The following is an 11,559-nucleotide window of genomic DNA, read 5'->3' as shown; positions in this document are numbered from 1 at the left end:
ACTGACCATGATTTTCTCCACGTCTTTGTGTCCAAAGCCGATCTAAGCCAGAGACAAGTGAACAACCTCTTTATTACAGCTTCACACATACAAAACACTGTGTATAAAGAAAAGACTTTAGAAAACTAGAGCTTCAAGTAGTTAAAAAAAACCGCTCACATTTCAGTCGGAACCTTTACAGAATAGAAAAGCACTAGTAGCAAACCCTTGCTCCGGCTGGGAGAGGATGCATCTCCTTGCAGATACAACCTTAAATAGAAAAAAAAAGTACATCACATTGATTTAACACATCTCCATGCCCAAACTGGAAGGGTCCAAGAATGGTGGTGTCAAGTGAAGATCTTATTAAAGTTTCGCACGTCAGGACAGCAGCTAAGGAAGACAAGGCCGGGCACTTCCGAGAACCAGGTGCGGAGAAGGTAACGCTTCCCCAAGCGAACGTGAGAGCGCTGCATGTCTTCCTCGTTGCTGCCAGGGGCTCGGTTTAAGTTGTCCACCGAAAGCTTTAGCCTGTAAAGCAGGTGAGGCTTTGTGCTAGCAGCTGCTGCATCCTACATAGAGTTAGTGTCTTCAGATAACTTCTAGGCAGATACTCTGGACACTGGCCTGAAAAGAGACCCATCCTAACAAAACCCACGGGCAACTGAAAAGGGTTGATAAGAAAAGAGCTGATAAAAAGGGGGCCAACAAACCAGCTCTCGGAGAAGGGAATTTGAAAAGGCACACAGTCAAGTTCACTCACCAGGAGCTGAATTGCCCCTCTTCTCAACTGCTGGCTTTACCATCAGAGTGGGTTCCACCCTCTCATTCAGTCCTAGGTCTATGGGGCGGCATTCTAGGATCGCTTCGGGATATTCCATCTTGAAAGGGAGCGATGGACGGAGGACCAAACAGCAGCACAAGCAACACGTGAATTCTTGTTCTGCAGACTCAGCTGCTGCATCCCAAGTATAAGCGGCCCCTCGCCCGTGGATTTAGGCACCTTTCCCATGCAGGGAATGTTGCAACAAACGGGCCAGGAAGCACAACGATCACTTGTGCTTCCTGTCCAGAAGCCCAACTGGTCTGTTAAGTGATCAGGAAGGAGGACATTCTACATTTACCAATCTGGAATAATATCTGTGTGCCCTAATGGGTGCAACTTGAGTTGTTAACCATGCACTGGAGGCAGGGGATTTTCTCGGGTTTGCTGAATGAAAAAGTTAGCTGCCGAGGCTTCCCCCTTTCACATTTTAAAGAGGTCTTACCCACGCCGAGTTGAATTGTGATACACGGATGTTCCCTTTTAAAACAACAACACCCTTCTGCCTTAAGAAACAGGACAAGTTTTCGAATTAGCCTTTGCCACTCCAGAATTAACAGGCGACTGAGATTACTGCTACTTTTCCTCTCTGTGCCTCTGTTGTCATCCTAGCTGGCCAGCAGCCACCTTAACGCTGCCTGTCGCAGTTCGGAAGCAGGGAGGTGACTACCATATTCTTACTTCTGCGTTTGGCTGGACGCCTTCCGCTAGATTCAGTCTCGAGTCTTTGTCGCACACGAGAGGGCACAGTTCCAGTCTTGGGTGATAGCTGCTGGTTAGTGAGACTCGTCTTGAAGAAGCCGGCCTTAAGGGGGGATAAGTATTAAGTAAGCTCCGTACCTTTGATTTCAGTTTGTGTCGTAGCTGTGCCATTTAGTTGTCCTTCCCGAGGTGGACCTGGGAGCGGTAGAAGAAGAAAATACCCAGTGATTAAGTTACTGGAGGTAGCACATAACCGTCAGAAAGGCTGGCTTTGTTCTGGCATTGCTCAGCTTTTGGGCAGTTTAGAAACGAAAATAAATAAATAAATAAATAAATAAATAAATAAATAAATAAATAAAAGCCCTCCTTGCTGCAGCCGAAATCCCCTAGTAAAGTTATGATTCCTCTTACCTGCTCGACCCCGGTTGGAGACTTCATTTGCCAGCCTCTCAAAATACTCGGGCAAGTCCGTGTATTCATTCCCGTACGAGATGACTTTAATCCCTTTGTCCAGCATATTTTCCCGGAGCTTCTTAAACTCATCCACGTCGCCACGGCGCACCAGCATAAAATGCTCCAAATCGGATTTGTGCTTCACAGCTTCTAGGAAGAGGGCTTGGAACGTGGTGTCGTCCACAGTCCAACCACAGCCCAGGAACAAGAAGGATTTGGCTTCATACAACTTCTGGATCTCCCGCTTTATATATATATAAAAAAGGGAGGGAATAAAAGCTACAGTATCTCTACAAGAAGTGTGGATTTTTAGAATTGGACAGAAGCCTTTCATAGCAGCCCACCGAGGATCAACAAACCTACAAAAGGCAGAGCATTCTGATCACACTGGGAGAGCCAGGACACTCTAGAAAAAGGGCTTGCAGGTATATTTCAGTTCATTTTTTGATCAGGATTTACCCATTTTGCTCATTCCAGACTGAACATGAACTCGGATGCAACCTGCAGACAAAGTACGTACACTTTCATGCTTCCCGCATAATTTGAAGACCAAAGAAGCTGTCCGACATCATGTGTCCTTTGTTAGCTTCCATGAGAGCAAGAGTTGGCAGGAGATACATCTCTCTTCAATTGGTGTCATCTCCATGTCCCAACCCAACTCCTAGACAAATCTTAGTGTGAGAAGACGGATGGGATGCACAGTTGAATCCAGAACAATACAGCCAGGATAGACTCACTTGGGCTGTTCACACAACACGGTATCTCACATTCAGTTGTTGAGTGTGAGTTGTTTGCTGACTCGTAGGTTAGCATGTCTGAACCTGTGACATTTTCTGCAGGGCGGCTTGTTAACCACCCTGAGCAACCCAATGACAAACCATGGGTTCTCAAGGTGGCTTGTTCAAGAAAAATAAGGCACAGCATGGTTAACAAGCTGACACAACACGCTAACCCACACTCAACCCCTGTAGTCACTGTAAAGTCAATTTACAAGCAGTCTCAATTCAACAAGTCTTACATGTACACCGAGTCTGCTTATGCAAGCTTAACCTTTTATATATATATAAAGATCAGGCTACCTGACTATAGTTTGGCAATCCCATGACCTTTGGAAGACAGATCTTAAGAGACCCAAAGCATTGAAAACATTCAGGGTAGATGTTCATTCATGTAATGGTAACATTCGGTAAGAGACAACACCACCCATAGAAATCTGAAGTTCTCACCATGACCTCAGTGTTGCGTAGCACGTTCTGGTAGCCAGCTGGATGGAGCACTATTCCACTGGGATTTGTGTAAACTCCATGAATATGTAGGACACTAAGCTTCCTTTTCTCCTGTGCCCACTCCAGCACCTGTTCAGGATTTTAAAAGAAGCGCTCAGTGTCTACACAATACCCACTCCCCTTTGGTTTCCACAATCTGTTGAACTTGGCTGAGCAGCCAGGAACCTCTCTTCCATCCTGCATTCCAGAATTCACTATGTGAGTGTGTTTTTACAGCTCCTGCCTCCACGGGAGGCCACAGTACCTACAAATAAATCCCACACATCTGTAAGTTATTTAAGCCGTCGGATGTATTCATCCGAACCTCACAGTGTCAGGGTTTTCCAGTGCACAGTTGGATGTTCTCAAGCTGTGGGGGTGAAGGGGACACCAGCTGCAGTCCACTTAAGGCAAAGAATGGGATTCTTCGGCTCCAGCCTCTGGAGCATGAGAGACTACAACAGTTAGGGACAAGAACATAAGAAGAGCCGTGCTGGATCAGATCAAGGCTCCATCTAGTCCAGCATTGGGTTCACACAATGGCCAAGCAGCTGTGGGGAACCCACAAGCAGGGCATGAGTGCAACAGCATCCTCCCACCCATGTCTCCCATGTATTGTTATTATTATTTATTTATATAGCACCATCAATGTACATGGTGCTGTACAGAGTAAAACAGTAAATAGCAAGACTCTGCCGCATAGGCTTACAATCTAATAAAATCATAGTAAAACAATAAGGAGGGGAAGAGAATGCCAACAGGCACAGGGTAGGGTAAGCAGGCACAGGGTAGGGTAAAACTGACAGTATAAAGTCCGCACAACATCAAGTTTTAAAAGCTTTAGGAAAAAGAAAAGTTTTTAGTTGAGCTTTAAAAGCTGCGATTGAACTTGTAGTTCTCAAATGTTCTGGAAGAGCGTTCCAGGCGTAAGGGGCAGCAGAAGAAAATGGACGGAGCCGAGCAAGGGAAGTAGAGGCCCTTGGGCAGGCGAGAAACATGGCATCAGAGGAGCGAAGAGCACGAGCGGAGCAATAGTGTGAGATGAGAGAGGAGAGATAGGAAGGAGCTAGACCGTGAAAAGCTTTGAAGGTTAACAGGAGAAGTTTATATTGGATTCTGAAGTGAATTGGAAGCCAATGATGAGATTTCAGAAGCGGAGTAACATGGTCAGAGCGGCGAGCCAAGAAGATGATCTTTGCGGCAGAGTGGTGAACAGAAACCAACGGACTGATGTGAGAAGAAGGAAGGCCAGAGAGAAGAAGGTTGCAGTAGTCCAACCGTGAAATAACCAGTGCATGAACAAGCGTCTTGGCGGAAGAGACAGACAAGAATGATCGAATCCTGGCAATATTATACAGGAAAAATCGACAAGATTTAGCTACTGCCTCAATATGAGGAATAAAGGAGAGCGAGGAGTCAAATATAAAGCCAAGGCTACGAGCTTCCTTGACTGGAGTAAGCGTAACATGTACACTGTACACTGGTGCACATGGGCTTACTGCCTCTGCTAATGGAGGTAGCACATAGCCATCAGGACTAGTTGCCATTGATAGCCTTCTCCTCCAGGAGTTCTACCCAATCCCCTTTTGGTGTCCTTCACTACATCTTGTGAAAGTGAGCTCCATAGTTTATCTATGCGATGTACATCCCCATGGAGGACAACACCCATTCTGGGCATCGGTTCAAAGTGCTAACTTAAACCTCAAATGGCTGCTAAATATTCAGCCATCATATTTGTTGGCTGTGGAACTACTTTTCTCTTCACCTGTTTATAAGAGGTACCTATTGAAGTTTACTAAACCTACCACCCCAAATTTACTAATGAAGGAAAAACTTTTTCTGCACACTGTGGGGATCTACCCATCACGGCTTTTTAAAGATCTCCAGGTTAAACCATTAATATCCATCAAAAGCCGCTCTAATTCTATCCTCCAGCTGCAGTGTAATGCCCCCAAACTGAGTAGCAGCAAATCCATGGCTTTTTCAACTGCGGTGACTGAAGAAGTAGATTTACCACACAAAAGCTTTATACCATCCTCCTGCCTACTGTGTGAAGACCAGCCTCAAAGCATTCAGCAATCTCCGAGCAGGCCCTCCGACTCCCTTATCTTGGAACAGGAACTGTTTCCTGATTCACTTCATTCGGGGGTGGAGGTTGATTTCTTTTGTGCTCAGCCCTTGGTCGAAGGGCAATATACCATCTCTACCTTGCAAGATCTGATAACTTTTGGCCAAGACACTCCTGTGAAAGTTGACAATGTTCGTCCGACGTCGTGCCTCTATCCAGGAGTGCTGCATACATCGGTGGGGAGCAAGACGTCATCCATCCCATCCTGCCAACTGCCACAGCTGTCTGGAGGGCTGCCTAATGCTAATCAAGTAGGGCCGACATCAGAGTTAATATCGCCCAGTATCATCGATTCCGACCCACAGCTTCCATCGAACCACATGACAGCAAAAAGGAACGGCTGCATTCAGAGGGACATGGATGGATCACTGATCGGGATTACCCCACTGGATTGATGCCAGTGGCCCCAGGGTGATTCCTACCTTAGGATCATATCCTGGAATATTGCAGGCTGGGCAAACAAACGTTGGGATAGCTGCTTTTGTCAATATATCTCTTGCTTTGATGTAATCTTGCTTCAGGAAACCTGGGCCATGGACACTGTTGTTGTTAATGGATTTTCCTCCTACTCTTTGAATGCTCACCGGGTAAATAAGAAAGGCCGTCCAAGGGGTGGCCTTGCCATTCTGGTGTCCTCTTCACTGATAGCTAAGGTTACTGAATTAGAAAACTGTGAACAACTGGTGTTTGGAATTTGCTTGGAAATTAATGCTAGTCACTTTATTTTTGTGAATGTTTATATCCCTCCTGCTAAATCCAATGAGCAGATCAAGAAACTCTGGCATAAAGTAGAGAGCTATTTATCCACTCAAATTATTAGGTTCCCTGATGCATATTTATATATTCTGGGTGACTTTAATGCCAGGATTGGCTCCAATAACAACGATCTAGAAGCAAGATACCCTATCTTGAGCGAACTTAGGGAAAATCGAAATTTTCCACACAGAAACTCAAAAGATCAGTTTCTGAATTATGCTGGCTTTTGCCTGGCTCAACTTCAGCTCAGTCTAGATTTAATTATTTTAAATGGGGTGGACCTTTGGGAAGGCTCAGGTGAATTTACCTTCTCAAATTTATTTGGTTCAAGCACAATAGATTATGGGCTGGCGTCTAGAAATGCCTTCCAGTTAGTTTATCATTTTTATATAGGTACCAGAACCTGTAGCGATCACCAGCCTTTAACCCTTACTTTATGTGCCCCAACTCCTAATTTAAGACCACCCCATACCCATTTAACTGATATCCTGTTTGAGTGCCCACACAGAATAAGGGTAAAATGGTCTGATAATTTAAGCAGTCTTCTAGAGGAAAGATTAAACTCCGATTCAATAATTCGATTAAGATCAGCAATTTTGTGCAAGGAATCGGCTGCATCCTCTATAAATGCATATGATGATTTAATCGACTCCTTCCAAGATGCTTTAACTCATGCAGGCAGGTCAGCCCCAGACAATACTGCCCCTATGATCTATAAGGGCCCTACTTGGTTTGATAGAGAATGTTACCTGAAGAAAAATGAGTTAAGGGAGTCTTATATAACCTACAGAAAATCGGGCTACAATTATCTCCCTTCGACCTATTTTCAGCTAAAAAAGCAATATAAGTCCCTCATAGCCCAAAAAAGACGCCAAGCTGAACGAAACTCCTGGTCCCTGCTGTTAAATGCCTCCTTGAATAATGATTCAAAAATGTTTTGGCAGATTGTGTCGGGCGCCTTACGATCCAACTGCCAAGCACCCAGTTGTACAATTCCAGCTCAGGTCTGGGAGGATCATTTCAGAGCCATTTTCACCGACCCAGACACTATACAATCAGCTCAGGTTGATATGCAGGATGTCACTTTCTCTTCCCTCCCCCCCTGGAATTCAGTCTCTAAGGAGGAAGTGATTGAATTAATCCAACAACTTAAAGGGGGTAAGGCACCCGGCATAGATTTTATCCCTGCTGAATTTATTAAAACCAATCAGGATTGGTGGGCCCCTTTGTTAGCTGCTCTTTTTACCGTTATAAATCAATCTGGCAAAATCCCTGACAGTTGGAGACACGCAATTGTGGTTCCGATATACAAAAAGGGACATCCAAAGGATCCTGGGAATTTTAGACCTATCAGCCTCCTCTCAATAATAGGCAAGCTCTATGCTCGATTTCTATCTAATAGACTAACTGACATCCTCGAGGCCAATAATGTTGTCACGGAGGCCCAAGCTGCCTTTAGAAAGAATCATTCCACTTCTGATCATGGTCTGATTCTTTTTCACTTAGCCGAGAAACATCTTAAGTTTCTACGTAGCAAACTGTTTGTCGCCTTCATGGATCTGAAGTCCGCTTTCGACTCCATCCCTAGAACTAAACTATGGGAGAAATTAGATAAAATCCTGGTGGACAAAAGACTTCTTAATCTTATAATGGTTCTATACAGCGACAGCAGGATGCAAGTTAGATGTGGCACACAGGGACAGCTTTCAAATGAAATTCCTATGTCTAGAGGAGTAAGACAGGGCTGTATCCTCGCACCTACACTATTTAACCTATACATAAATGATATTGAGGAGGCCCTGTCTGACCATGAAGGACACTTGCCCAAACTTGGCGCAAGGAAAATTCCTATTTTACTTTACGCAGACGATGCTGTTATTCTCTCCCGCTCTAGACCTGGTTTGAAACATCTTTTAATGAAATTCTCCAACTTTTGTTTGACCAACGATCTGAAAATTAATTTTGAGAAATCTAAAGTCATGGTCTTTGAAAATAGATTTTCTCAACGTCGGTGGTCCCTTGATGGGCATATCCTGGAACAGGTGAAAATTTTCTCTTACCTGGGGCTGCTATTTCATCATACCCTGTCCTGGAGTGCCCATAGATCGGCCACCCTTAATAAAGCTTCAGTCAGTTCAGCTGTAATAACACGCTTTTTCTTTACTAAAGGGGGAATGTTTATACCGTCTGCCATCAAAGTGTTTAATGCCAAGTCTGCAGCCCAGCTTTTATATGCCTCCAATATCTGGATAGGGGGATTAACATCTGAGATAGATAGGCTGCAGACAAGGTTTTTGAGGACCCTTCTTCAACTCCCAAAGTGTGTCCCTAATTCGGTACTTTTGTTGGAAACCGGGGAAAGCTCTCTTTCGCTTAGGGCTTGGTGGTCTGCCTTAAAATTTTGGATGGAAGTTAGTCTTTTTGGGAGGGGCTCAGGTCTGCTTCCCTGTCTGGCTCAGGACAACTACGTGAACAGCTGGTCCAAGCTTCTTGCCAGGAAGGCAGCTTCAATAGGTCTCTCCTCTTCCCTCCTCCTTAATCTGGGCTTGAATTTTGCTTTTAAAGCTATCAAACAAAGACTGTGGGATATAGCCTTCTGCGACTTACGTGCTCGCTCTCATGTTTCTTGCTCTCCCAGTGCATTGCACGTTCATTACGTTGGGCCTCTTCAGCTGGCTGACTATCTAAAGAACTTGTCGGTCGCTAAATATCGTATTGCCTTCTCCAAGGCCAGATGCAATGTTTACTCTATTGAATTACTTCAGGGCAGATATGCTGGTATCCCTTATCAGGAACGACGGTGCCCCTGTAGGAATACGGAAGTGGAGACGATGGAGCATATCCTTCTGTCCTGTAGCTTTTATAATCAGGCCCGCCATCTTATGATTACCCCATTGTTGAGCAAACTGCCCAGAACTTCAGGCAAATTTTATGTTAAGTTTCTGTTGGAAGATAAGTCTTCAAGTGTAACTTTGGCTGTTGCTAAATTTCTTACAGTGGCGGCCAAGATTAGAGCTCTTTGTGTATTAGACTAAAGTTGATAATAGCTCTAATTGTATGATTTCATGTCTGATTCTTGTGTTTGGTTGTTTGTTGTTTGTTTGTTTTCTTTTTATGGATCTATAGATCGCAATAAAGAAAGTAAAGTAAAGTTTATCTATGCACTGCATGAAGAAGACCTTCCTTTTATCTGTCCTGAATCTCCCACCCAACAGCTTCATGGGATGCCCCTGGGTTCTAGTAGTATGAGAGAGGGAGAAAAAGGTCTCCCTATCCACTTTCTCCACGCCATGCATAGTTTTATAAACATACATTATGACTTCCCTCCTTCGCTTTTCCCCCCAAGCCAAAAAGCTGTTGTAACCGTCCTTCATAGGAGTTGCTCCAGCCTCTTGATCATTTGAATAGCCCTAGTTCTGCACCTTTTAATCCAACTCTACAATATCTTCTTCTTTTTAAAAAACAAAGGAGCTTCTCTCTCTCTCTTTTCTGCTTACATAGGTGCTTAATTCTTACATTTCTGATTTTTCCCCTGCCCTAAAATATGAGCTACGGAGCTATTTCCCCCCCAACCGCTTTTGGCACTCAGGAAGCTTCAGATCATATCGTCACACTTCCATGATTTATGGTGTTTTAAGATTTCATTCCTGCACAGTGCGGCCTCCATTTGTTCTCCTTGTGCTCCGACCAAGACTGCTGCACGTGAAAAGTCATGTCGGAGGCAAAGTTCAAGAATGCAAAGTGGGGGGTAGGGGGGAGAAACAGCCATATCAAATCAAAGAAGTTAACAAGAAATGCCTCTTCCATTGTTTACACGCCTTTTGAAGTAAACCAGGCACAGGGCCAAGTCCAAGGAAAGAGGATCTGCCTGAAGAAATGTCAGCTTTGGGGAACAAAAGAACAGAACAAGATGAGGGCGAAACTTGAGGGAAGGGCTATGGCTCAGTGGTAAAACATATGCTTGGTGTGCAGAAGGTTCCAGGTTCGATTCCCAGCATCTGCAGGTAGGGCTGGAAAAATGACTGCCTGAAATCTGGAAAGTCACTGCCAGCCAGTGTTAACAATACTGGGCTCGATGGACCCAAGGGTCTGATTCGATATAAAGCAGCTCCCTTTGTTGAGCACGCTTTGTTAAACTTCTCTTTAAGATATTGTTCTCTTAGCGATGCTTCAGTGCAGAGTGGCCTCTACGTGACAAATATCCCTGGAATTTGTCAAAGCACGTTTGCAGCAAAAGCAACCAACCAAACAAAACTGAAAAAAGGAACCTTACCTTGATATTGCACATGTGACAAAGAAGAAAGTAGCAAGTGTTACAGGAGCTTTGCATGCTCTTTGTAAGAAACTGCTCCACAAGTTCTGGGCAGTTAGGGCACCTTTTCCCAACCTGGTACCCTCTAGATGTTTTAGACTTCAGCTCCCATCAGCCCCAGCCAGCATGGCTGATGGTCAGGAATACCGAGAGCTGTAATCCAAAACCCCTGGGGAGTTGTGTCAGGAGGAGAAGACTGCACAAGAGGTATCTTAGCGCATGCATGTTCACATTTATGCATCCCTAGCTCTTTAAATACGGGCAGCTTTGCATGATCTGCGGAAGCGCTGAAAAAGACGAGACATGAGTTGTTCTTGCTTCTACTTTTACGGTTTCCAAAAACCCTCCTGGAGACCTATGTGCCAGTAGACACCTAGAGAGAGTTGCGGGGAGCATGGGATGGAAGTTGCACACGTTGCAGCTTTGAACATTCACCGGAAGTATTAGAAAGAGGATGCCCAAGTGGCTTGTGCATCATTTTGCAGAAAGACCTCTGAAATCCCTGTAGGAGAGACTTAAGTGATGGGGCCTGGAATGGCTGATTAGGACTTAATCCTGCCGCTCTTTTGGCGAAGGATCAGCTGCTACTGGTGCCTGCTGGTGTGTATTTACTGGGAATGGCACAAATGCCGCATATTCTACCACCAACCTAACCCGCCAACTGTTGAAAAGTCCCTTGTGCTTCATGAGCTGGGAGCACCGCTGTGAAATAAATGGATGACACACTACAACTGCTGCCATTGACAAGCATGCGAGTTCCCTCTACCACCCAGTTTACCTTCTTCTCATCTGTAAGGTCAAGAGACTCAAGCTGCTTCCCTTGGTCCGCGGCATAAATTTCCAGCAGGTTGTCGAAGTTTGTGGTCAAGACGAGGGCACCGTTCTCCATCAAGTGGAGCACCGACTGAAGGAGCCGCTTGCCCGTGTCCTCCATTTTGGACTCCAGGTCGTCAAAGACCTCGTACAAGCAGTCTTTGAAAAACGTAGAACGGACATTGCTTGTGCGCTGCCGAGATAATTAAAAACAACAGCATACCAAGATCAGAGTCTATTTTAAGTTTTATTTTGTTTCAACCATGGAGGACTTGAGTTGGGCGGACCAATTATTGAGATCTAGTAAATCAGGGTCTATGGACCTCCA

The 11,559-nt window shown here is 44.8% G+C and overlaps 1 protein-coding gene across 1 annotated transcript in view; it reads right to left on the bottom strand.

Annotated features, from left to right (window-relative positions):
- Positions 1-54: 54 nt before the first annotated feature.
- FAM118B (family with sequence similarity 118 member B) overlaps positions 55-11,559 on the bottom strand; it is a 19,963-nt gene continuing 8,458 nt past the window's right edge. Inside the window, exons 5-8 of the mRNA XM_063139482.1 lie at positions 11,197-11,424; positions 3,184-3,312; positions 1,916-2,201; positions 55-1,699 (exon numbers count right to left, since the gene is read on the bottom strand). Of these exons, the coding sequence (XP_062995552.1) occupies positions 1,626-1,699; positions 1,916-2,201; positions 3,184-3,312; positions 11,197-11,424 (717 nt within the window). The 3' untranslated portion in view covers positions 55-1,625. The remainder of the gene's footprint in view (positions 1,700-1,915; positions 2,202-3,183; positions 3,313-11,196; positions 11,425-11,559) is intronic.

This window comes from Elgaria multicarinata, chromosome 12 (assembly GCF_023053635.1).
Source record: "Elgaria multicarinata webbii isolate HBS135686 ecotype San Diego chromosome 12, rElgMul1.1.pri, whole genome shotgun sequence".
NCBI lineage: Eukaryota > Metazoa > Chordata > Lepidosauria > Squamata > Anguidae > Elgaria > Elgaria multicarinata.
Note: the sequence above shows the minus strand (reverse complement) of the source record. Positions and strands in the feature narration are given on the sequence as shown.